Source organism: Neophocaena asiaeorientalis, unplaced genomic scaffold, assembly GCF_003031525.2.
Source record: "Neophocaena asiaeorientalis asiaeorientalis breed wild unplaced genomic scaffold, Neophocaena_asiaeorientalis_V1.1 scaffold39, whole genome shotgun sequence".
Classification (NCBI taxonomy): domain Eukaryota; kingdom Metazoa; phylum Chordata; class Mammalia; order Artiodactyla; family Phocoenidae; genus Neophocaena; species Neophocaena asiaeorientalis.
The window spans coordinates 6064596-6091895 of NW_020175670.1; the positions used below are offsets into that span (position 1 = coordinate 6064596).

At 39.2% G+C, this 27300-nt stretch overlaps 1 protein-coding gene across 1 annotated transcript in view; it reads right to left on the reverse strand.

Moving 5' to 3' along the window:
• Positions 1 to 686: 686 nt before the first annotated feature.
• The window catches only part of N4BP2 (NEDD4 binding protein 2), a 117399-nt gene continuing 90785 nt past the window's right edge, over positions 687 to 27300 (reverse strand). Inside the window, exon 16 of the mRNA XM_024731676.1 lies at positions 687 to 1067. Coding sequence (XP_024587444.1) covers positions 1036 to 1067 — 32 coding nt within the window. The 3' untranslated portion in view covers positions 687 to 1035. The remainder of the gene's footprint in view (positions 1068 to 27300) is intronic.

Consider the following 27300-nt stretch of genomic DNA (forward strand, 5'->3'; position numbering starts at 1 on the left):
AGCATTTTCCCTGCAGAAAACAAATTACTTTTCCCAACTGATTCATTAAAACATGATAAGAGATACACACTGAAGAGAGACATGCAAAAAATGCAGAAAATCCGTTATTTTTAAATGCTCATAGATTTATTAGTATAAAGAATAAGATATAAAAATAAAGGATCTGTACAATAAAATCCTAATTTTATATGAAAAAATTATTCATGTCTGAAAGACTAAAAGTAATTATATCAAACAGTAATGGTGATTATCTCTGAATGGTGAAATTGGAGATGATTTTTCATTTATTTTTCTCTGATTTTTTGTATTCTGCAAATGTTTAGCTATCAGTAAGGATTAACTCTATAATCAGTCAAACAAACATTACCAGCTATTTTTAATAAAGTGTTCTAAACATACAGTTTATTCTCATCAGTGATTCTCTAATGCATGTGGTTTCGCTTCAGTTTTTTGGTTTGCTGGGAACTTTTTATTTTAAAAAAAAGGTATGTGTGGTTTCAATTTTTAAAAAAGTAATGTGAAAAAAAAAAAAAAAAAAAGTAATGTGAAATCACAGTGCCATATTCTGAAGATCTGGTTCTCTCTTCTAGCCCATGTAGCAATATAGGACAGGTTTTTGAGAACTTAACCTGAAAAACCATTTCTGTGGTTTTCTTTGTGTCTGCAGTAAGTCCCAATGTTTAACTGTTAACTTGAATGTCTACCTTCCCCAAAGTCATTTCTTCTTCCTTGCTAAAAAGAATCTCTGTCTGGTGATGGGCAAAGTGTCCCAAATCAGGGAATGAATCATGATGTCCAGTCTAAGGTAGTGAAAGAGACTCTTCTGGTTCCCGGCTCTCCAGCTTCCCTTGCAGCTATGGGTAGCCATGTGACCCAGTTCCACTCAATGAAATATTCAGGAAAGTCTTCTTGGGTGTTCCTGGGAAAGGTATTCTTCATCGGGTAGATCAGTGAGAGACGTCAAAAAACACCTGCCTTCCTTTCATGCTTTGACTGTTGTCATATGAGAATGTGATGTTCTGACGACTAAAGTGGTCATCTCAGGACACACGGGAAAGCCCAGAAACCTGCAGAGGCACAGAGCCAGAACACTGTTGACCCACTCTCCACCTCTTAATTTTTATTATGTGAGATAATAAAATGCAGGTATTATCTAAGCCACAGTTCGTTATTCTAATACTTGCAACTGAATGTCTTCTAACGATGTAGTAACATATAACAAAAATTTGAAATTGAAACAAAAAAATTTGAAATTGGGGCTTCCCTGGTGGCACAGTGGTTAAGAATCCGTCTGCCAATGCAGGGGACATGGGTTCGAGCCCTGGTCTGGGAAGATCCCACATGCCACGGAGCAACTAAGCCTGTGCACCACAACTACTAAGCCTGTGCTCTAGAGCCTATGAGCCACAACTACTGAGTCCACGTGCCACAACTACTGAAGCCTGCACGCCTAGAGCCCATGCTCCTCAACAAGAGAAGCCACCGCAATGAGAAGCCCACGCACTGCAACGAAGAGTAGCCCCTGCTCGCTGCAACTAGAGAAAGCCTGTGCACAGCAATGAAGACCCAACACAGCCAAAAAAAATTTTTTAAATTGAAATTGAAAAAATTTAGCAAGAAAAAAAAAAATTAGCCGATACCCAACCTAAATGGCTAACAGTGTAGAATGTCATAAAGAAATATTAAGTATACACAATATTATTTGTCATATATGTCTCAATAAAGCTGAAAATAAAAAGAAATGGTTAGGCAGATTATTTTGCTGTGATATTACACAGTTATTTAAAAATAATGTGTAGGAAGATCATGTGGTCACATGATGTAAGATTATGTGGGTAAGAAAAGGAAAAACAGGACTTGGGATTGTACATGCACTATGATTACAACAATGTTTTCAAAGACTGTGAAGAAACAAACCCAAACCACTAACAGGAATTGTCTTAGGGGGATAGAATTGCCCATAGATTTTTATCCATTCCCCTGTTTTCTAAATACTGGGACTCATATGTTATAACCTTTACATTAAAAAATATAAAATGGGGCTTCCCTGGTGGCGCAGTGGTTGAGAGTCCGCCTGCAGATGCAGGGGACGCGGGTTCATGCCCCGGTCTGGGAAGATCCCATATGCTGCGTGAGTGACTAGGCCCGTGAGCCATGGCCGCTGAGCCTGCGCGTCCGGAGCCTCTGCTCCGCAACGGGAGAGGCCACAACAGTGAGAGGCCCGCGTACTGAAAAAAAAAAAAAAAAAATATATATATATATAAAATGAAGTAACTCATACAAACAGGAATACCTTGGAGATATTGCAGGTTTGGTTCCAGAAATCCAAAATAAAGTGAATGTCGCAATAAAGCTAGTCACACACATTTTGGTTTCCCAGTGTATACTGTAGTCTATTAAGTGTGCAGCAGCCTTATGTCTAAAAAACCAATGTACATAGCTTAATTTAAAAATACTTTTTCGCTAAAAAAATACTAACCATCATCCAAGCCTTCATCAAGTCACAGTAGTAACATCAAAGATCACAGATCACCATAACAAATATAATAATAATGAAAAGTTTGAAATATTGCTAGAATTACCAAAATGTGACACAGACACATGAAGGAAGCAATGAAGACGCCGATAGGCTAGCTTGATGCGGGGTTGCCACAAACCTTCAATTTGTAAAAAAAATGCAGTATCTGGGAAGCACAATAAAATGAAGTGCAATAAAATGAGGTATGGCAGTATAAATCCCTGGAAGAATTTATATTAAGTATAAGAATATGTTTGGCGTCCTATTGCCAAACTCAAACTTCCCAGCTTGACTTTCAAAGCCCTTCCTCACACGTCCCCTGCCTACTTTTCTAGTCCCATGCCTTACTACATGTTCTGTTCCAGCCACAGTGAACACTCTTTCGTACCTGAAAAGCCTTTCCTTTTGTGCAAGGGAAACACCACCAGATGTGGCAGACTGCTGGTTATTCCCCTCAATCCCCCTCTTCAATAATAGAAAATAATTTTCAATTGAGCACACCACAGCCCAAGATAAAGGCAACCTGTCCTAGCCTTCCTTTCAGCTGGATGTAGTTATGTGGCTTTGTTCTGGTTACTGAGGTGTGGGCAACCTCCAGCTGAAACGAAGGCTAGGACATATAGGAAGAGGGATGCTCTTTTTGTCCTTTCCTTCTTAGATGCTTAAGTTTGAGCAGCCCACCTGGACCACGAAATCAATGAAAGCTGTGAGCTGAGTTTGGAAGAACGACAAGGCTGGGTCCCTGATGAGCCTGTTACTGCCACACCAGCCCTGGAGCGCCTACCTCTGGGTTCCATCTTCACAAAACAGAGAAATAGACTCCTATCTTGCACATCCCACTATTGTTTTTGAGTTTTCTGTCACACACAACCTAACCTAATCCTAATTGATACATTAATTTCTTTTTTAATTAATTAATTTACTTTTGGCTGTGTTGGGTCTTCGTTGCTGCATGTGGGCTTTCTCTAGTTGCAGCGAGCAGGGGCTACTCTTCGTTGCAGTGCTCTAGCTTCTTATTGTGGTGGCTTCTCTTGTTGCAGAGCATGGGCTCTAGGCACGTGGGCTTCAGTAGTTATGGCATGCAGGCTCAGTAGTTGTGGCACACGGGCTGAGTTGCTCTGTGGCATGTGGGATCTTTCCAGACCAGGGATCGAACCCATGTCCCCTGCATTAGCAGGAGGATTCTTAACCACTGTGCCACCAGGGAAGTCCCTGATATATTAATTTATGAGATAAGCTACTGACAAAAATGCTTTTAGAAGAGGGGTGACAACAATATCATCAAATTACTATCCAGAATACATGAACAGAAAGTCGGAGGTTTGGGGCTGGCACAAAAGAAAACAGAAGGCTGAAGAAGGGCGGAGGGGGGGCTGGCGTGGCAGGGCTAGCAATATGGTGACAAGTTAGGGCCACTAATGACTATTTGGGGGAGAGGATGGGGGTACAGATTTGGCTAAAGAAGTTTTAAAAATAAAGATGACTAATATTAAGTCACCTAGTGTACTCTGCTACAATGTAATTCCCTAATGTTACCACCAAATTCTCAGTAAAAATCCTGTATACACAATAGCCTGGTGTGAGCAGGTTTTTTGGAAAATCAAGGGAAAGGGGTCAAGAGAGAATGAAACACTGAAAGGCTGTTCATTCAGTGGAAGCTAGAAATTAGAGCTTATATTAAGCATAAGCTTCCCCAAATTCCCAGCAAAATAGGTATAAATGCTATGTTTCCCATTCAATATGGAATGATTTTTAGAACCAATATTTTGCATATATTAGCATGTTTTAATGACATGTTTACATATATTTTGCATATCATTTTTCTTTACACCAGAAATAGTCATGCTTGACATATTGTTTCGCAACATGTTTTTGTTCTGTTTTATTTTAACCAATCAGTGTGCCATGGACATATTTTCAGATAGGTTAACCTCATCCTTTAATAACAGCACAGTATTCCATCATATGGAAGTACCACAATTAATTTTAGTCCATGTTGATGTAAATTGACTTTTTTGCTATTGCAAGTGCTGTACTTGTACAAAACGATGTAACACTTTAATGCAATTGTGCATGAGCAGTTAAGTATTCCTGTGGAATAAATGACAGGAAGAGACTTTGCAAGGTTTCTGAAGAGATGTATTTTTTATTGTAGCAGGTATTATCAAATTACATTCCAGAGAAGTCTGCCAGTGATGAATGACAGCACCTATTTGCTTATACTCTCACCACACTAGGTATTATAAATCTCTTTAGTTTTTGTCAGCTGAAAAGTGATATCGTGCTAATTAATTAGTGAGATTCAACGTCTTTTCACATATTTACTGGTTACTTCTATGTCTTCTCTGAAATGTAGATTTATATCCTCTGCCCATTTTTCTCTATTGAATTATTTATTGTTTTCATATTGATTTAGGAAAATTCTTTATATAGTAAAGATATCAATAATTTATATATATTTTACAAAAATATCTCTATGTCTGTTATTTGTCTTTTAATTTTGTTTATGGTGACTTTTGCTGTGCTCAAGTTTTTAATTTCTGAGATTGATTAGATTATTTACCACTCCAAAATGTAAACAATATTTTCCTATAATTATGATTTATCATTCTTTCAAAATTACATGGCAATAATGTAATAGTTAAGAGTACAATCCTTTGTACCAACCTGCCTGATTTCAAATCCTGATTATGCTGTGTAAACTCAGGAAAGTTATTTAACTTCTATGTGCCTTGGTTACCTCGGCTATTAAATGGGGATAATACTAGCATCTGTACTTCATAGGGCTTTGTGAGGATTAAATGAGTTAGTACATACCAGGTGTTTAAACATCCCTCGCAACATAGGAAGTTTCAATAAACATTAGCTACCATTATTTTGCTGCATCTTAATGACAGGAGTTTTCCAAAATGTTTTAATATCTGATATGTCCCATAAATAACTGCTCCAGAATGCATCTAATCCTTATAAATGGTCTTAACCTTTTTGCCACCTGCCTGGATCAGTAAAACGGAACTCTGCAAATGAAGACAAACAGAAAACTGAAGACTGCAAATGAGAAAGTCAGAGTGCCACACACAAATCAAATAGAAGTACCAGCTGCAAAAGCTCAACAAGTTAGAAGAAGCAAATAGAAGAGCCTAAGGTAGGAATTAGATGTTTCAACTATGAGTCTTGCCCTGACAGGCAGGGCTCTCAAACAGCAGCTGCACAAACCTGTCATCCCATCTGAGGCAAATGTGCCGTTAACATTCAAAGGAAGGTTGTTTCCTATATATTTAGCTTATATGTTGAGCAAGTATCAGGGGTGACCCTGTGTGCAAACCTTTCAAAAACTTTCTTCAGCCTTGGGCAACTTTATGTTATCTGGAGAGCTAGATCATTGTCCTTGTTACAAATTGTAGTTAAAGATCAAGTTTGTTCATTGATTTTTCAATGATAAAGTGTGCCCGTGTTTTGTTAATAATCACTGAAATCTACCAAAAATGCACATGCTGCCCGAGTACCAGGTACCATTAATTTTTCTTGTAATTCCTTTATCTCTTCCATATTTGTGAGTATCATGCCTAAATCTGAATTGTTTTTCTTTTCTTTTTCTTGGTGAGTCTTGCCAGACTTCTCTCTATAGCATTTATATATCTTGAGGAACAGCTTTTGGTTTTACTTACCAACTCCTGCTATATTTTTATTTTCTAATTCATTCATTTCTGATTTTACCTATTTCACTTGTATTGACACTGACAGGCGACAGAAAGGTAGACTGCTTTTCCACTGCACTCATTTCTGAGTAAACAATTCACCCTCCTGTTACTTTCTTTGATTTATTTTGTTCTTTGTTTTCTTAAGTTGCTTAAGTTAAATGCTCAGCCTCTTTTCAGTTACTCTCATTTCATAATAAAAACATTTAGTTGTGGCAATTTTATTTGAATTTCAAAAGACAGGGTGACCCCAACAGACATCTAGGCTACATATGATTTACAAAAGTAAGACCGGCTCTTACCAAAAAAGGCCTGGGTGCAAGATGACTGCGGAACAAAATGACAGAACTGGAAGCAGCCTTAAGGAGACCCAGAATCCTACACAATACAAATGAGGGCTCAGGTGACAGATAATAATTTGTCTGATATTAAAAGATCAGATATCCTCACACTAAGTCTGTGCTCTAGTTGAGCAAGAAGTCTTAAAAAGCAAAGCAAGGAAGAACTACCTCTTTCCTCCCTTCCTTCTCTCTGCGTGATACCAGATCACCTAAAATCCCACAAAGAACCCAGTTAACCGTTTCCTTTCATAAACACCTCAAATTCAAAATACTGTGCAAATTCTGTTTTCAAAATTGAGCTTCCTCAGGGCACTGTCCCAGGTCTCCTCCTCCCCTGCTGGAGGAAAATTCTAGAAGGCAGAATAGAGCTGGCTGTTGGTGACATCTGCTTTGACTTCGAAGTCTAGAGGCAAACACAGGGAGCTTGAATAATCAGAGTTAACTCCGTGAAAAAAGACATGTCAGGGCTTCCCTGGTGGCGCAGTGGTTGAGAGTCCGCCTGCCGATGCAGGGGACACGGGTTCGTGCCCCGGTCCAAGAAGATCCCACATGCCGCGGAGCAGCTGGGCCCGTGAGCCATGGCCGCTGAGCCTGCGTGTCCGGAGCCTGTGCTCCGCAACGGGAGAGGCCACAACAGTGATGAGGCCCGCGTACCGCAAAAAAAAAAGGAAAAGAAAAAAGACATGTCACAGTTATTGGGGGTTTTATTATGTTCCTATTATCCTATTTTCTTCAGACACCATGGAGTGATTTCATTGCCGTAATCCTGCAGTTCTTAACTGGAGTTGGGGGAGAGGTAAGGTATGCCTATCAGAATCACCTTGAGAGGGTTTTTTTGGTTGAAATTATACACTCTCCACTCCTGGAATGATAAACAATGATATAATCAAAGAAGAGAGGAGATAACAAAAGATTCAAAGGAATCTAGTTTTGGAAATAATCAGAAGTGGAGACAGATGTTCATCACATACATTATTAATGATGAAAACTTGGATCAGCATGAATGTCCAAAAACAGGAAAATAAATTATCATTTATTTATGGATCATTTATAATCCATACTATGGAGTATGTTCATAACTATTAGCATGACCTTTAATACCATAAGAAAAGATGCATGGTTTAACTTTCATTGTAAAACGCAGGATACAAAAATATATGCAAGGTATGATCTCAGCTATTTAAATATTTAATTTATATACAAAGCAGAAAGTCGGCAGAGGAAAATCACCAAAATGCTAGCAGTTTTTTTGTGTTGAATAGGATTAATACAGAGTTTTAAATTTTTTTTCTTTTTTTTTTTAGTGTTTTTCTCACAAGCTTTATTGCTTTTATAATCATAAGTAAATCAAGGAACGTTTATGGGTAAAAAGTTCAAATCTGTACCTTCTATTTCTTGAAATCAGTTCTGGGAAAAAAAAAGAAAGAAGAAAAGGGTAGGGGAAGGGAGGAAAGGAGAGGAGAGGAAGAAGTTACAACACAGAGAAAAAGAAATATTGTTGGTTTACTAGTAGGAATGATATTCAAAACGTTTAACAGGAGTCCAGCCCAGGCACCATGCAGTGAGAACACAATTTAATTATAACTAATTGGTCCACTCACACTGATGTCTTCCCACTGAATGTCATCCTGTTTTCAGGCTCACTTTTCAAGGGAAGGTGTTGTTGGGAATATCCTGACCATCACTTTGAGCCCTTGTATACATTTTCTCCTTGCACAGAGCACATTTACCCCCATCTCCATCCACAAAACCCTGCTTAGGTGCTCCATCTTCCATGAACCCCTTCCAGGCTGTCCCAGTCAAAGTAAACTTCTTTATGTTTCCCTATAGCCTCTTCCCCATAGTATTTATCATAATGCTACCTTGTAGTATAGCAATTATGTGTCCTATTGTGTTTCCTCCTATTCCATATCCCCACAGTACCTAACATGGCAGAGATCACATCGAATCCTCATCTAGCTGTATTCTAAGCAAGGACTCTTTGTCATCATAGGGTACCTTCCAGAGAGGTCCAGGAGTTAGGACAGTCAACTTCCTTTTGCAACTTTGGGTTGTGGATTTGCTCACATCCAGGATCTGAGTAACCTACTGAGGTGGTATAACAGACAGGTTTCCTAGACCAGCCCCTCTGAGGACATGAGGGGCTCAAGGGAAAGTTGGCCTGATTGCAAGGGATGTTCTCTGCTGATGGGATGGGGAGTCGGGGGAGCAAACAGCATCAGGGAAGTGTCACCTGGACCTACTCCCAGAGATACCTACAGGGAAAACTGGGTGGTGCTTTTGCAAAAAGACAAAAAAGTTCTTAGCTTTGAAACATCATAGATTCAATATAAGCTTTTGTTCATTTAGTCATCAAACATTAATACAGGCCATGTGCTGGATATTGGGAGACTACAATATATATTGTTGGGAAGGTTGTAGTGAAATGGTCACTCTCAGAGACTTAAACAAACAGCTGAGTTGAACTGATCTAAACCCACTATATTAGTTTGCTAGGGCTGCCATAACAAAGGACCACAGACTGGGTGGCTTAAACAGCAGAAACTTAATTGTCTCACTGGTCTGGAGGCTAGAAGTCCAAGATCAAGGTCAGCAGGGTCGATTTCTTCTGAGGCTGAGGGAAGGGTTTGTTCCAGGCCCCGCTCTTCTTAGTTGTAGATGGCCCTCTACTCCCTGTGTTTCTTTGTATTATATTCCCTCTTTGTATATCGCTATGTCCAACTTTACCTTTTTATAAAGACACAGTGTACTAGATTAGGGACCACCCAAAGGACACCATTTTAACTCAATGATCACATTGTGAGATACTGGGGGTTAGAACTTCGAAGTATGAATTTTGGGAGAATACAGTTCGACCCATAATACCCTGCCACATCTTAGGCGATAATCCGAAGCTAAACCCAAACGTCATCAGACGGCCTTGAACTGCTTCTCTGGCCATGTTGCATGGGGACTAGCACCCAGCATTATCCCTGGGAGCAAAAGTAGCAAGGACACCAATCACGGCAGCAATAGGTGAGGTACAAGACGGCACTCTCATCGCACCAAGGGGGCTGGCAGCCTTCTCCTGCAACTTGAATCCTATTTTCCTACCTAGTTTCTGGCAGTAGGGAGAGGCCCACAGCAAACAAGGACGATGATAACATGTTCTAGCACTTCATTCTGGAGGGCTTAGCCAAGGGCAGAAGACAGACGGAGAAAAGTGGAAGCTCAGTCCTTTAAATACGCAACCCAGCAAGACTGGCCAAATACATCAAAACGCCTCTACCAAACCCCAACATAACTGATAAAATCATTAAACTGGACACCACTAAATAAAATATGCCAATCTGAGTTCACCGAAATATGAAAACTGAATTCTCAAACAAGTTCCAAAAAACAATTAAATCTCTCAAGTGTAAACATGTAAAATATATATTTCATATCATTTGTTTCCTAGTTTCAATCCTTTTCCAAACACCAAAGAGGAACCAAAGTAGGAGAGACATCATTGAACAAGAGGATATTTGAAAGACAGTTACACTGTCTTAAATGACCCATGACACATTAACTCAATCATTTAAGTTAATGCATAACTCAGCATAGCTATTGAACAGGAAATTATCTCATTTGGTACATCTGGCCAAAAGGATACAGCTGAAAACATATATGTAATTGACAATTTCTAATTAGAGCACAAAAATTGATGAGGTCTGCTGAGATCCTTATTAGACGTCTACCTAGTTCATTTTTTATTTTATCTGTAATCTTTATATTACCACAATGAACTCTTATGTTGGGATGGTAAGTGTGTATAATGAGTAGGCCAAAAAAAATTTTAATGATTGAGGGTGGATTAGAGTAAAGACTCCAAGTAATCCAGTTACTAAAGTTTGGTGTAAAAAAGTTACAGGGGTTCCCTTTAAACCTCAAAGCTATCTGATTAGTGTTCTGAAACTCGTCATAAGTAGGAAACAAAGGAAAAATACATAAAGCATTATCAGCTAGCATACTCTTGGTGAAACTGTTCAGGATTCATGGGCTAATTTCTGACCCCTAGTGGTAAACTTGTAATAAGGTCCTCAAATATATCATACTCGATCCTGAATTATTGCTACCATTGGGGAGAGAATCCATTGCTAAAAGGATTAAGGGGAAGACAGTCACCCACAATCTCAGAGGTCACTGGTCACTTTGATTCTAGGTGGTTCTGGAATGTTAGTGAACTCCTTGGCTGACTTACACTTCAATGCTGATTTCAGCCTCATGCAAACAAGCCTTAGACAAGAAGTCCGTGCAAAGCAACAGTCCTTCGGTTTATGTTCAGACTCTTTTCCTTGCCCCAGCCTCTTCAGAGTACTAGCGATCAGGAGAAAACCCAAAAAAAAGCAAGCAAAGGAAGGAAAGAAATGTATGGACAATCAATGACCATGTAAGTGCTAACAAGTGCAGATCCATCACTTAATCACACATAGTGAAGTGTATACAAAAACAAAAAACAATACTGATGCTCCAAGGAGAATGCAACATTTAGACATCAGAAAGTAATCCTTCCACTATCATTTATAACAAGTTAGACTTAAAAGTTTTGAAACCATAAAGTGGATGGAACTATTCAGACATTGACCTCATAGGTCAAAGATTACACTAACACAATATTCTTATTAAAATAATAGAGCAAATATAAAATCTGAGAAGAAACTTCCTTTTCAAGAAAATCAAAACTATCTTCCCTGATGACAACAGGGTGATCACTTTGACTCAAGTCTGTTATTGCCTATTTCTGTTAACATAGGCAATCAAATTGGAAATTCCCCAATCTTACTTAATTATAAGAGCTCCATCGAAACAATGCTGTCTGTGAAACTTACGACATCTGGTCCATATCACAGCCCTTTCCACTGTTCTAAATTTTTTCTTCAGAACCCACATGCACATTCAACATTGCCAAGACCACTCTCCAATTTTTTTTTAAAATTTATTTTTGGCTGTGTTGGGTCTTCCTTGCTGCGTGCGGGCTTTATCTAGTTGCGGCGAGCGGGGGCTACTCTTCGTTGTGGTGCACGGGCTTCACATTGCGGTGGCTTCTCTTGTTGCAGAGCACGGGCTCTAGAGTGCAGGCTCAGTAGTTGTGGCGCACAGGCTTAGTTGCTCCGCGGCATGTGGGATCTTCCCCGACCTGGGATCGAACCCCGTGTGCCCCACATTGGCAGGCGGACTCTTAACCACTGCGCCACCAGGGAAGTCCGCACTCTCCAAATTTTTATCGCTACTACTGGCACTTTCTTATATTTGTATGTATGTAGGTAGATATAAGCATACTTTTTTCTTCTTGTTTACCTCTGCCTTATTTCTAGCTCCTCAACCGAAGTTAACTACCTACTGTTTATATTTACGTAGCCTTCTTCCTGTTCATATAATCATAAATATATACATATTGGAGTTGCCATTAACTGTTTTACAAAAACAGTTATATTATGTACCCTTTTCTGATTTTATTGTTTACTTAACAATACATCATGGGATGCCCTAACTGGTAAGGATCTATGGAAGACTGTATTTTCCAAAAGTAGCCACGACAATATGTCTGGTTCCACGTGCTCTTCCAGGACCTTGCCACTGTCCAATAAAAATGTGGAGTCTATTTCCCCTCCCCTTGAACCAGCTGTGCCTGTGACTGTCTGAACAAATAGAATGTGGCAAAAGTGATGCTGTGTGACTTCTAAGACTAGGTTAGAAAACATGACACATCTTCCACCCATTTCTCTCTCTTCTTCTTTTTCTTTCTCTCCCTGTCTCCCTGTTTCCCTGTCTTTCTCTCTCTTAATCAGCACCATGTTGTGAAGGAACCAGGCTACACAGGGAGCCCATGTGTAGAAATTCTCACAGACAGTTCTAGCTGAAGTCTCAGTCAACAGCCAAACTGCCAAACGTGTGAGTGAATGAGCCTTCACAAAATTCCAGATCCCTTCCATCAAGTCACCCTCAGCTTTCTTGTCTTCTGTATGAGGCCTCAGACACCACAGAGAACAAACCATCTCAATTGTGCTTGTAATCTCTGCTGTGCCTTGTCCAAATCCCACCGAATCCATGAGCATAATAAAATTGTTGTTTTACAAGAGTAAAGAGTTTTGGGGAACTTTGTTACATAGCAATGGATAACTGGGAGAGGATTAAGTCATCTTTTCTATGGCTGTATATGTTTCTACAGCATGGCTATAACACAGCTTATTCAAGCATTACCTTTGCAAGGGCACTTTGTTTTCAGTTTTGGTCACTATGAACATTACTAAATAAATATCCTTGAATATGTAATATATCTTGAGATTTATGTTCTTATTTCCATGAGAATTATTGAGTAGAATTGCTAAGTTAAATGTGTATTTTAGTTTTACTAGGTTTTTTTTTTTTTTTTACCCTCTGGTTCTTAAGGGGTTTATCTTTGGGTGGGAGGTGAGGGAGGAGTGCTTTTAATTTATTTTTCTTTTCTACTATTTTCCACATTTCATCAAATTAAGTCTTTCTTTTTATTAATTCCCTCTTGTACTGTCTTCTTGGTTCTTTTTCTAATTTTTTTAAGATGAATATTGAGTTCTTGTATTTCTAATCTTTGCATACAGCTTTCATTGGGTCTTGTAGACTTGGTTTTGTTGGATTTTCCTTTCTCACTTTAGAGAGTTTACAATTTCAATTTTAGTTTCTAATTTGATGCAAAGATTATTTAGGAGGGTAGTCTTTTTTTTTCTGGATGGAATTTTTTCTGTTTTAACATTTTTTATTGAGGTATAATTGGCATACAACATTACATTAGTTTCAGGGGTACAACACAATGATTTGACCTGTATATTGTGAAATGATCACAGGATGGCAGTATTAAATTTCAAATAATTAAATTATTTTTTTAAAAATTTAATTAATTTACTTCTAATTTAATCAGATAATGTGACCTGTAAAAATCTCTACTTTAAAATTTTCTTATTGGTTTTCTTTTTGTGTGTGTGTGTGTGGCAAAGTTTATGGCCACTTTTCATATATCGTCAATGGCCATTTGGAAATATATATTATTCTCTGAAGAATGTAAGATACTGTACATATTTAATAATGTATATATGTTGATTATATTAGTCTTTGTATGGTCTTTCTCAATATTTTGATCTACTAGATCTGTCTAGTTCTGAAAAAGGTATAATAAAAAACTACTCTAATTTTATTTTAATGCAGTTGTCCTTACATATATTTAGTTGTCCATACAAATATGTCCTTACAATATTTAGCTATTGTATTGTTTGATGCACATCTTCATATGTTACATCTTTTATAGGCAATGTTCTTCTTCCTGTTCACTATCACTTTGTCTGATATTAATATTTCCTCTCCTAGTTTTAATTTATTTGCATTATGTGCTTTTCCAATCTCTTTATTTTAAAATAATTCTTTATTACATAACGTGTGCTTCTTGTACACAACATATAGCTGGGTTTGTTGGGGGGTTTTTTGTGGTACACGGGCCTCTCACTGTTGTGGCCTCTCCCGTTGCGGAGCACAGGCTCCGGACGTGCAGGCCCAGCGGCCATGGCTCACGGGCCCAGCCACTCCGCGGCATGTGGGATCTTCCCGGACCGGGGCACGAACCCGTGTCCCCTGCATCGGCAGGCGTACTCCCAACCACTGCGCCACCAGGGAAGCCTGCTGGGTTTGTTTTTAATCTAATATGACAGTCTCTGCCTTTTGATAGGAACATTGAGCTCATTTGCATTTAATATAATCACTAATATTCTTGATTTATTTCTTCTCTCTTGCTTATGCTTTCTATTGAATTTACTTCATTAATTTCCCTTTTTCCTTTATGTTTACTAGTATAACCAAGTTATAATTTATCCCCTTTTCCCCTTACTAATTTCAAAATGATATTATTCTTTCCCATTCCACTAGTGGTTATCTTCTTTTTTTAATGTGCATTACCAAATGCATATGTTATTACTAGTCTTTGAAAAGATACTATTTCTCCACCACATTAGTCTATTTCTTGATACTTTCCCTCCATCTCAATAAAATAATACTTTTAGAATGCTTTTAATTTCCACTTCCCTTCCCCCAACCCCACCTCTTGGGTTCTGTTGAGAAATTTTATGACTTTTACTTCCAGGCTCTCATTAGGTGAGTCTCATTTATCTGAAGGCTATTTATTGAACATATACAGTACACATTCCCATCCAATCCATCATTATCCATGTTTACTACAAAGCTCACTGTTCACTCACCATTTTTTCCTTTCTACTTCACCTTCTCCTTTCTTGAGATCTCTATTCTCATTAACTTGTTGTTAGAGTCCTTTTTTTATAGTTTCCTTGGATGGGGCATATGAGTGATATATTCTTGGTATCCTTACATTTCTGCATCCCTTTCACCCTGGCAGGTGAATAATGCTAGGTTGGAAAGAGACCTCTAGGGTTACATCTTTTTTCTCTCAAAAGATGTAGACATTATTCCACTGTATGATGCCAGTCTGAGTCTTTTCCATTTGTAAATAACTCCTTATTTCTGTCTAGAAATTTATAAGGTTTTTCTGTTCAACATTGAGATTCAGGAATTCTGTCAGAATATGTTTAAGTGCGTGCCTTTTCTCATCAATCCTGTCTAGAACTTGGTGTGCCTGCAAATTCAAGTCTTCATTCAGCTCAGGAAATTTTGCATCTATTAAATTTGGCTTTTCCCTTGTAATTCACTTACATATTAGATCTCCAGGATCTGCCCTCCTCCTCTTCTCCTAGCTGTGAAAGTATCCATTTGAGAGCTTAAAAAGGTATATTAATGCTTTTCCTGATAATATTGGATCATCATAGATATCAGCTAAATTATCTAAGTATAACATTTGGTAAAGCAGCCTAAAGTGAAATATAATAATATATATATAAGTTACACACTAGATAATTCACTCTATCAAGTATGACATTTTCATTGTATTTTAAAATATGTATCGGGACTTCCCTGGTGGTCCAGTGATTAAGACTCTGCGCTCCCAATGCGGGGTCCCGGGTTTGATCCCTGGTCAGTGAACTAGATCCCACGTGCATGCTGCAACTAAGAGTTCGCATGCCACAACTAAGGAGCCGGTGAGCCGCAACTAAGGAGCCTGCAAGCTGCAACTAAGGAGCCTGTCTGCCGCAACTAAGGCCTGGTGCAACCAAAGAAAGAAAGAAAATTCCAGGCCTATTCACCATGTGGAGAAAAAAAAGGAAAAGGAAAGAAAGGAGGGGTAATAGATGAGGCCTAGCACTGGCAAAGATATCAGGGAGGGTTTTGGTGAAAGGGAGAGTAAGAACTATGGGGTAGAGGCTTCCGGTTATCTACAGGATATGAGAGAGTGGGAGACAGAAAGACTATGTGGGAATGCAGACTTAAAGAGGTGTTCATACAAGTTACATAACACAAGTTATATAAAATACTAGTGCTTCTTGTAAGTTCTTTGAGAAATACAAATAAAGATTAGAATTACTTTTACTGTCTTCTGAACACGATACGCTCTGAGGCTGAGTCATTAAAGACCCAGGATCTATTCTGTTCACTCTATTTGTGGGTTTGCATTTGTGTGTGTGTACACAGAAAGAGATGTATAGTATATAAGTGGATTTATCTATATAAATCTTTTTCAAAAAACACAAATGGGATCATACTGTAAGTACCCTTTTGCACCTTGCTTCTTTTTCCCTCAAACACATAAGCACCCTTTTGCACCCTGCTTCTTTTTCTCTTTTGCACCTTGCTTCTTTTTCCCTTAAACACATAGATGTATTTATTTATATCCTGCCTGCTTTCTAAAAAGATCTGAGTTAGTTTATGGTGAAATCACAGGCATATGACCTAAAACTGTTAACATGACTCCAAGGACAGGAACCAAGAAATATGAGGGCCAAGGAAGAAAGTATATTCAGAAATTCTAGAATGATTTCATTTCACGAGTGTAATAAAAAATTAATAAGGTCCTTTAAAAACAGATTCCTAAGTAACCATATGCCAGACATTATTTTTAAAAGGAAGAAATTAATTTTACCTAAGACAGAACAATGAAAAGAAAAACTTAGCCCAGACCTTAAAAAGACAGTGAGAACTTCTTACTGTACAGCTCCCCCTGCTTCTGAGTCTTAACAAAGAGATTCAAGAGAGTGCCCTTAATTCTCCATTGTGGACTTCCGTAGTGGTGCAGTGGTTAAGGATCCACTTGCCAATGCAGGGGACATGGGTTCGATCCCTGGTCCAGGAAGATCCCACATGCTGCGGAACTAAGCCCGTGCGCCACAACTATTGAGCCTGCGCTCTAGAGCCCGCAAGCCACAACTACTGAGCCCGTGTGCCCCAACTACTGAAGCCCACGCACCTAGAGCCCATGCTCCAAAACAAGAGAAGCCCGTGAACTGCAATGACAAGTAACCCCCACTTGCCACAACTAGAGAAATCCCGCACGCAGCAACGAAGACCCAATGCAGCCAAAAAATAAATAAATAAATAAATAAAAATAAATGTACTCAGACAAGTATGCTTAAAAAAATATTCCCCATTGTTTATACCCACAGGGAAACTGAGATAATTCAAAAAGTAGGTGATTTTTAAAGTATATTTCATTGGTTTTCATATATTCAGATGGATAAATGAACAGGGAAGAGTCACTTCTAACATAACAGTGAAATCCCACTGCAAAGAATTATTTCAGAAAGAACTGAGAAACTGTTCATTTCCCACAATCCTCTCAGCTCCTCCCAATGACCCCATCCATCTCATCTCTCTACTTGGTGCAAAACAGCAGATAAAAGCAGAATAATCCTTATAAATCTTTCCTCAACATGGGCTGTGTTGAGTCACATCCTATCAGTGTGAAGGATGGGAACCATGCAAATAAAGAAAACATTTTTTAATCCATCCATATTTTCAGCAGACTGGCTTTCAATCTATCTTCCTCGAGACTCCATTGCCTGTCACCTTCCTGGGCAATATGTACATTAAATGGATGATCCAGAAATTTGATACCAGCTCTGTGACCTTCTCCACTCTGACAACCATCATCTCCATTCTCAGCCACAAATCAAACTCTGCTGGGAACAAATATTCACATCCCTAACATCTTGTACTCTGAAATTCTCTCCCTATCTACAACCTCCTTCCACTTTCCCTCACATGCTCTGAGTCTGTTCTTTATCTTCACTATTCATCTCCATTTCCCCAGTCTACCAGCCCCCTCTGGGTGCCACTTGACTCCTTACCTAGTATGTATCTCCCAGTCAGCCATTTCAACTTTACATATATAACACCCTTTACATATATAACATCCTTCTCCCTTCCTTCCCACATTGACCACCTACCATACCTGTTTGCCAACCACTGATTCTACTTAACCCAACTGATGTCTCTGTTTCTCCTCTCTGACTCCTAAGAACTGCTGGAGAAAAATCACTTGATACAATACACAAATACCAAGTTTTTAAGATATACAAGTCTCAATCTGAAACATGATTTTGCTATTTATTAGCTGGGAAAGTTGGGGCAAGTGACATAACCTCTCTGAACATCTTTTTCTAATCTGCGAAATGGTGTATGTCCATTAGGATGCTTTCAGCTGTAACAGAAAACCCAGCCAACCTACGTTGTCTCCCATAACAAGGTGGTTAAAATTGGTTCCAGAGTTGATTCAGTGGCTCATTGATGTCATCAAGAAAAAAGCTTCTTTCCTTTATGCTCTACAATCCTTATTTCGTGGAGTTGGGCCTTGGATGTGTCTCTTCGTGGTTACGACATTGGAGACTGCAATTCCAGGCATCACAAATAGACACAAAGTCTTGCTGAAGAAGAGTGTACTTCCTCCCATGTGCCTTTCTGTATTAGTGAGGAAAACCTTTCCTAGAACCCTCCTAGTAGAATCCTTTAGTCCCTTTGGCTTGGTCATATATCCACCCTCTAACCAGTCACTGACAAAGGGAAATGGGAGTGCTATGACTGCCTTTTCAACCAATCATAATTCACCCTCTGGGGCTAGAGAGGGGTCAATCTTTCCTGAGCACATTGCCACCAGATACCTGAACAAAAAGAGTTGGGATAATGAGAAAGAATAGCTGTTGGGTAGGCTGACAACCTCTGCCATGTGGGTAATGATACCTACCCTGAGGGTGGTTATAAAGATTATGTTGGATACATTTGCAAAGTACCTAGCAGGGCCTGGCACATGGTAGACATGATGTGCTTTAAAGATGTCCATGGGGTTCCCTGGTGGCGCAGTGGTTGAGAATCTGCCTACCAATGCAGGGGACACGGGTTCGAGGCCTGGTCTGGGAAGATCCCACATGTCGCGGAGCAACTAGGCCCGTGAGCCACAACTACTGAGCCTGCGCGTCTGAAGTCTGCGCTCCGCAACAAGAGAGGCCGCGATAGTGAGAGGCCCGCACATCGCGATGAAGAGTGGCCCCCGCATGCCGCAACTAGAGAAAGCTCTTGCACAGAAACGAAGACCCAACACAGCCAAAAATAAATAAATTAATTAAAAAAAATGTCCACCAATTCTTTGACATTCTTTCCTTCAAAAAGTAGAGCTTATTCCCCTACCTATGAATGTAGACTGTTCTTAGTGACTTGTTTCTAACAAATAGAATTTGGCAAAAATAATGGTGTGAAACTCACAGACATAGAGATCAGACCTGTGGTTGCCAAGGGGGGTGCTGGGGGAGGGTTGGATTCGGATTTTGGGACAAGCAGATGCAAACTATTATATATAGAATGGATAAAAAACAAGGTCCTATTGTATAGCACAGGGAAATATATTCAATATCCTGTAGTAAACCATAATGGAAAAGAAAAAAATAATGGTGTGAGACTTCCAATACTAGGTCATAAAAGATATTGCAGCTTCTGTTTTGCTCACATGGACTGCTCACTCTGGGGAGAGCTGCCATGTTCGAAGGACACTCAAACAGCCTGTGGAGAAGCTCGCATAGGGAGAAATTGGGGATTCTCACCAACAACCAGCACCAACTTACAATACATATGAATGAGCCACACCTTGGAAGTGGATTCCCAAGCCCCAGTCAAGCCTTCAAATGACCGACGCCCCAATAGACATGTTGGCTACAACCTCCTGAAAGACTCCAACTTAGAATTCCCCAGGTAGACCACTCCCAGAATCCTGGGAACTCTAAAAATAATAAATGTTTATTGTTGTTTTAAGCCACTAAGTCTGGGAATAATTTCTTAGACAGCAGTAGATAACTAATGGAGATTTTGGTACCAAAAGGGGGTTCTGCTATAACAAAAACCTAAAATGTGAGAGTAGCATTGGAATTTGGCATTTGGAAGAAGCTGGAAGAACCTTGAGGAGAAAATTAGTGAAAACTTAAAGGGCCTTGACGAGACTGTTAGCGAAGCCTGGTGGGCTCTGAGGAGACTGCCAGGGAGGGCAGGGAGGTTCATTAGCTTACTATGACAGTGCAAGTAAAATGTATCTTGGTTTTCTCCTTGATAAATTTGAAGTCTGAGCTTCTTAGACCATTGCTTGGAGGTAACAGATATCATAGTTAAATGCACAGGCTTTGGAACCTGAGTGCCTTAGTTTGAACCTTGGTCCCATCACCTCTTGTCTGTGTAAACTTCAAGTCACTTAACCTCTTTGTTCTTCAACTTTTCTCACTGGATTGTTATGAGAATTAAATAAGTTACTGCATGTAAACTTAAAAGAGTACATATTTCTTTCTGTGTCCCATTGCAGAGTTAATTATGGTTGAGAACCTGCAAACCAGGATTGGGGTAGAAGCCAAGAAACACTACCTTGAGTAAGGAAAGGATAAAGTGTTCACGGGGGCCTATCGTACTAGGGTAGCACTTCTTAAGGTGTGGCCCACCTGCATTAGAATCATCTGGGGTATTTATTTAAAATTCAGAGCCCAACCTCCTGAAATTGTTTCAGGAAATCTGAAGGAATGCAAAAATTTGTATTTTAACTGAGCATCTTGTGGATGATTATTGTGTATGCTAAAGTTTGAGAGACTACTCTGGGGAGAGTCCAAGTAAATAGCCTAAAGATTAATCTCTTTGAACCCTACTTTTTTTTTTTTTAGCATCTTTATTGGAGTATAATTGCTCTACAATGGTGTGTTAGTTTCTGCTGTGTAACAAAGTGAATCAGCTATACATATACATATATCCCCATATCTCCTCCCTCTTGCGTCTGAACCCTACGGTTATATTTTTAAAATTAAGGCAGTTTTCCATTCTTCTCCACAATTTATCCATTTTTGTTTTAATGTACAAATAAGGTACATTAAATAATAATGTGGATTATTTGCCATTGAATAAAATTAATGCTTCTGAAAGACATGCTAAGTTTATCCTGGGCTTGTGGTAACCCCTGACATACCTCTACATACCTTAGTTGACATGCAAGGCTTTTGTGATAAATTCATCAACCTAGTTTATTTCTAGTGCCTGATTTGACAAGTACCAGAAGTGTTGTAAATATGGACATTTGATAATTCATCCTCCAGCTCCACTTTCTTCTAATGAGACTTTTTGTATTGTAGAGGCTGGAAAGTTTAAAACTACATTTCCTAGACTCCTCTTGCAGGTACAAATCTGGGTATAAAATAATTTCCACCAGTTAGATATACTCTTATGAGATTTGGGAGGCGGAAATAAGTTGGAGGCCATCTATCTACTGCTATTGCTCATTCTGCTAAAAAGTCAGGTTATGGAGATGCCAGGGTTTTCGGCAATATTTTTCTAGTGTCTAGTCACAAGCTCTGGGTATGTTGAGAGTAAGTCGTAGTGGCCTCCTGATTGCCCATCTTTTAATAATGACAGAGGTGGCAGCTACTATGGCAGGTTAATTCTGCTGTATTCTAGAAGTCATTCGCATAGCCAAGTCTAGAATCCACTTTTTCAGCTCTTCTACCAACTTTTTAAAATATATTTTTTATTATAGAGTTTTAAATACTTTCAGAAATAGGCATTATAGAATAATGAATCCCCAGCTTGAACATTTACCAACTTAGGCCAATCTTATTTCATAAGTACCCCCACCCAATTCATCTTATTTTCAAGAAAATCCCAGACATGATTATCATTTTATGTAAATATGTATCATTTTTTCAAAAAGCAAAGATTCTTTAAAAAAATACAACCACTGTGAGATTAGAAAATATATATTGGTCTTTGCCCCTGGTTCCTGGCACAGAGCTCTTGAAACCCTTGTAATTTCCTAAGTGATAAGAACATAAGGGGCATCTCTTATTCTAATATTTGTCTTTGACCCTGTCCCCGACACAGGGCTCCTAAAACCTCTATAAATTCCTAAGTGATAAGAGCACTAGGAGAATCTTTTATTCTACTGAGGGGACTCTGGGTGGCCTCCTGGATGGGGGCTGGTCCTCAGAAAGACCAAGTCATGATTAGAAGCTTGGAATTTTCGGTCCCATCCCTTATCCTGCAGAGAGGAGAGAGGGGATGGAAACAGAGTTTTAAATTTATCATGCCCAGGGACTTCCCTGGTGGCGCAGTGGCTGGGAATCTGCCTGCCAATGCAGGGGACATGGGTTCGATCCCTGGTCTGGAAAGATCCCACATGCCACAAAGGAACTGAGCCCGTGCGCCACAACTAATGAGCCTGTGCTCTAGAGCCCATGTGCCACAACTACTGAGCCTGTGTGCTGCAACTACTGAAGCCTGCACACTCTAAGGCTGCTCTAGGGCTGTGTGCCACAACTACTGAGCCCGCATGCTGCAACTACTGAAGCCCATGCACCTAGAGGCCGTGCTCCGCAACAAGAGAAGCCACCACAGTGAGAAGCCTGCGCACCGCAACAGAGCAGACCCCGCTTGCTGCAACCAGAGAAAGCCCGTGTGCAGCAATGAAGGCCTAACACAGCCAAAAATAAAGAAAAAAATAAAAATAAAAAAATTCATCATGCCCATGTGAGGAAGCCTCCATAAAACCCCAATACAATGGGGCTCAGAGAGCTTCCAGGTGGGTGAACACCTTCACACCAGAAGGGTGATACACCCCAACTCCACAGGGACAGAAGTTCCTGAGCTCAGGACCCTCCCAGACCTTGCCCTATGTATTTCTTCATATGGTTGTTCATCTGTATCCTTTATCATGTTCTTTAATAACCTAGTAAACATAAGGAAGTGTTTCAGTGAGCCACTGAGTTCAGTGAGCCACTCCAGCAAATTAATTGAAATTGAGGAGAGGGTCATGAGAATCTCCAATATGTAGCCAGGTCAGACAGAAGTGTGGGTAGGGGCTTCCCTGGTGGCACACTGGTTAAGAATCCACTTGCCAATGCAGGGGACACGGGTTTGAGTCCTGGTCTGGGAAGATCCCACATGCCACGGAGCAGCTAAGTCCGTGCACCACAACTACTGAGCCTGCGCTCAAGAGCCCGGGAGCCACAACTACTGAGCCCATGCGCCTAGACCCCGTGCTCCGCAACGAGAAGCCACCACGACGAGAAGCCTGCACACTGCAACAAACAGTAGCCCCGGCTCACCGCAACTGGAGAAAGCCCGCATACAGCAACAAGGACCCAACACAGCCAAAGATAAATAAATAAATTTATTTAAAAAAAAATGTTGTAGGTAACCTGGGGACCTACTACTTGTGATTGTCATCTGAAGTGGGGAGGCGGGGCGGGTAAGTCTTGTGAGACTGAGCCCTTAACCTGTGGAATCTGATGCTATCTCTGGGTAGATAGTGTCAAATTGAGTTGAATTGTAGAACACCCACTGGTGTCACAGACAATTGCTTGTTGTGGGCGAAAACTACACACTTGGTGACCAGAAGTGAAGTGTTCTGTGTGAATAGTAAAGGAGACACACAGAAAAGAAACACACAGGAAGCACGACTGGGTTTTCCTAACGCAACCACAGTATCATCATCCCTAAAAGAAGACAAAAAAGTTCTTTAATATAATTAAGTAACCAATCAATCTTCACATTGCCAATTGTCTTGTTATTGTCATAAAAATTTTCATAGTTTTTTTTTCTGAACCAGCACCCAAATAAGGACTACAAATTGCAATGGCTAATATGCCTCTTAAATCTCAGTTTATAGGTTCCCTTTCCCTTTGTGTTTCTTTTTTCTTCTCTTTGTAATTTTTGAAGAAACTGTGTTGTTAGAGTTTCCCACAGTCTGTATTTTGACGATTGCATCCCATGGTGTTAACATATTCCCCTGTCTTCTGTAATTCCTATAAATTGCGTGTTGGATCTATAGGCTTGGTCAGATTTAAGTTGAATTTGGTTTTGTTTTTGACAATATAAGGTGATTTCCACTGATTTTTGAGCAACTGGTTCATTCTATGTATTAGATACCTTTCTGGGATAGTAGAAGCCACCAAAAAAACCCAAAACAAAAACATAATATTCTGCATTCAATCAGATGGGACCACAACTATACAGTTAATGGGGATAAACAACCTGACCCCATTAAAGGCAGGAAATCTTTCCTAACAATATTATCCAATTGATTTTTTAATTCACTGTACTCCAAAGAGGTAGTATTACCAAGATCCACCTAAAGAGAAGCCAATTCATTAGCTTATTATGACAGCCCAGGTAAAATGTGCCTTCCTTTTCTCTTGATAAACTGTAAGTCTGAGCTTCCTAGACTGTTGATTTTAGCTTATATAAAGCTGATAGTGGGAAACCTCCCAAAGGGCATTTGGATAATGGCTTCTGGAACTGTTTGCTCAAAATTACAACATGTGTCTAACTACCAAAAAAATCTGTTTTCATTTCTGACTGCTACAGCCAAGCACAGGTCTCCCAAGAGATACACTATTTACTGTCTACATTGTTTCTGGGCAGCTTGCCGTTTCCAATAAGATTTAAATAGCTTAAGATCCTGGATAACCTCTTCTTTACTTCATTTTACTAACCTGGCTAAGCAATTTTAGCAACCTCATTGTATTATTAGTCAGGGTTCAGTTAACAGAACAAGAACAATTCCAGGTATTTTTTCAGAAAAAGATCTCAGTTACTGTAACCATTGGCTCTACCATGCAGTTTTAGCATTAGCAGAAGTTGGGCAAAGATGACCCAAACCAAACTAAAGCATGTCTAAGCATCAGTTTCCAGAAACAAGCAGACTTTGGCCTCCCCCCAACACCCGGCCCACCAAGTTATTTATTTAGTGGATTTCATAGCAGAGGGTTGAGTTAGTCATTCTCCCTAGTTCATGGCAACTATCACCTTTGTACTGCGTAAGGCCCCTACATTTTATTGATTTATTCCTTTTTTTCTGCCTTCCTCATTTCCATATCCTTTCCTCACCCCCAGGCAAACTTTGTATTTGCATGTGTATCATTGTTATCTGTTGTAAAACATGCATTTTTGGGGTATATTTTTAATTTACAAATAGTATTGTGCTATGTATCTTTTTTTCCCACATAGCACTGTTTTTAAGATTTATCCACATTGCTGTGTGTACATCATTGCCCATTCTAACTCCTTCACAGTACTCAATAGTGTATTATCCACCACCTTCACATTCTCCCAGTAATGAAGACCTAAATTACCTCCAATTTCCTGCGTCCTTGTGAACTTGTGTAGAAATTCCTTAGGGATACACCCCCCAGCAGTACAACTGCTGTGCCAAAGGATATATAAACATTTTAACTCAACTAAGCACTACCAGAACGCTCTCCAGGTTTCTCACCAGAAGTGCATGAGAGTAACATGTAGCATTGTCCAGGTTTCCATTTTGCCAGACTAATAAGTGTGAGAGAATACCTCATTTTTATTTTAATTGTATTTCTCTTACTAGGAATAAACTTAAGCATCTGTTTATTGGCTTGCTGGCTTTTAGTCTCTCCTTCTGTAAACGGCCTTACCATATTTTTTGACCATTTTCCTGTTAGATTTATTTTTACCAGAGTTCCTCTATATTTAGAAACTAGTTCCTTGTCCCTCAGACATTGCAAATATTTTCTATTGTCACTCATGTTCTTCATTGGGCAGAAAACCTTAATTTTGTTATCAAATGCATCACAGTTTTGCCTTATGGCTTTTGTTTCTGGGTGTTTTAAATTCCTCCCCGTCCCTACGTGACAAAGATGTTTTCCAAAACTATATTTCATATTTAATGAAATCTCAGATGCAGTATATGAAGACGCATACTGATATCAGAGATGTTTAACTGTGGGAAAAAATGGCCAATGGCAATTTGTAAAAAATCTATGGTAAGGCTCATCCCATTTTCAGAAATAATAAATAGTGATTCTTAAAATTGATGACACAATTTTATAGCTTCACGGGTCACAACTGAATCATTAGTCCTTCTGGAGCCCACCTATGTATATGTTTAGGTAGGAATCCATTTTGATTTTAATTCATATAGATCTAGCTTCCTGATCTCAGGAGGCAAGATTTCCATATTTTACCTTTAAATATATTTGTGATTTTTAAATACTCTTGATCAGACTAAAGTAATTCCATTCTATTCTTAAGTATCTGAAGTATTTTACCATGATAGGTGTTGAATTTTATCAAATACTTTTTCCATATCTAGCAAGTTAACCATGATCTTTTTCCTTTTTTCTCCCCTACTGTTACTGTGGTAAATTATATCCTTGTAAAACCCTCTTAGTTGCGATATATTATCCTTTTTATATATCACTGGATTTGTTTTTGTAGTATTTTGTTAGGATTTCTGCATATATGGTCATTAAGAACATAGGATATATCTTTTATTATGTTTTAATCTATTGTTGCCAATGAAGACAGTTTTTACATGTCTGTTTCTGTTCTCTTATTTCTACTAGTTGGCACTCTTGGTGAATTAGTTCCTTGTATGCTTGGTTATTTTATTATAAACTGCTTGTTTTCCTTGGAAATAATTTGTGGGATTTTTTTTTTTTAATCCACCAAGATGACGGTGTATTCTCCCTGAGAAGATGTGCATTTGCCTCTGCCAGGCAGCTAATGGTGGCATTATCGGGCTGGAACCTCTTCAAACGCACTTCATTGAAGTTTTTTGGACTACCTACATCATGTGACTTTGGGCTGCTAATCTGTGAGGGCCAGTAGTGGTTTTAAGTTTTTATGATTTTTTTTTTTTTTTTTTGGTCTCTTGCTCTGCTCAGTGCCAAGGCAACTGAGTCTTTTGCAGTCCAAAAGACTGAGTCCTTGCAGTCTTTTGGCAGTGGGAAGGAGGAGAAGGGAAAAATTTCTTCTGATTCATCCCCACTAAGGGTGAAGCCCCTTCAGGTGCTATATTTATGGGGTGTCTCTTAGCCTCCAGGTTTGCTGGCCATTGTCTTTTCTCACTGCTCCCCAGTGAGACTTTGAAAACTGAAGCCAAGGTGACTCGTCATGCTCAATGGTGAAAGGCTGAAAGCCTTCCCTCTACAATCAAGAACAAGACAATGGTGCCTGCTCTTACCACTCCTACTCAACACGGTACTGAAATCTTAGCTAGAGCAATTATTCAAGAAAAAGAAATAAAAGGCAACCAAGTCTGAAGGGAAGAGGTTAAACTGTCTATTTGCAGATGATATAATCTTAATATAGAAAAGTCTAAACACGCCAACAAAAACTGTTAGAACTAATAAACGAATTCAGTAAAGCTGCAAGATACAAAATCAACATACAAAAAGCAGTTGTGTTTCTATACACTAACAATGAACTATCTGATAAAGAAATAAACAACCCCATTTACAATAGCATCAAAAACAATAAAATACTTAGGAATAAATGTAACCAAGGAAGTGAAAGGTATGTACACTGAAAA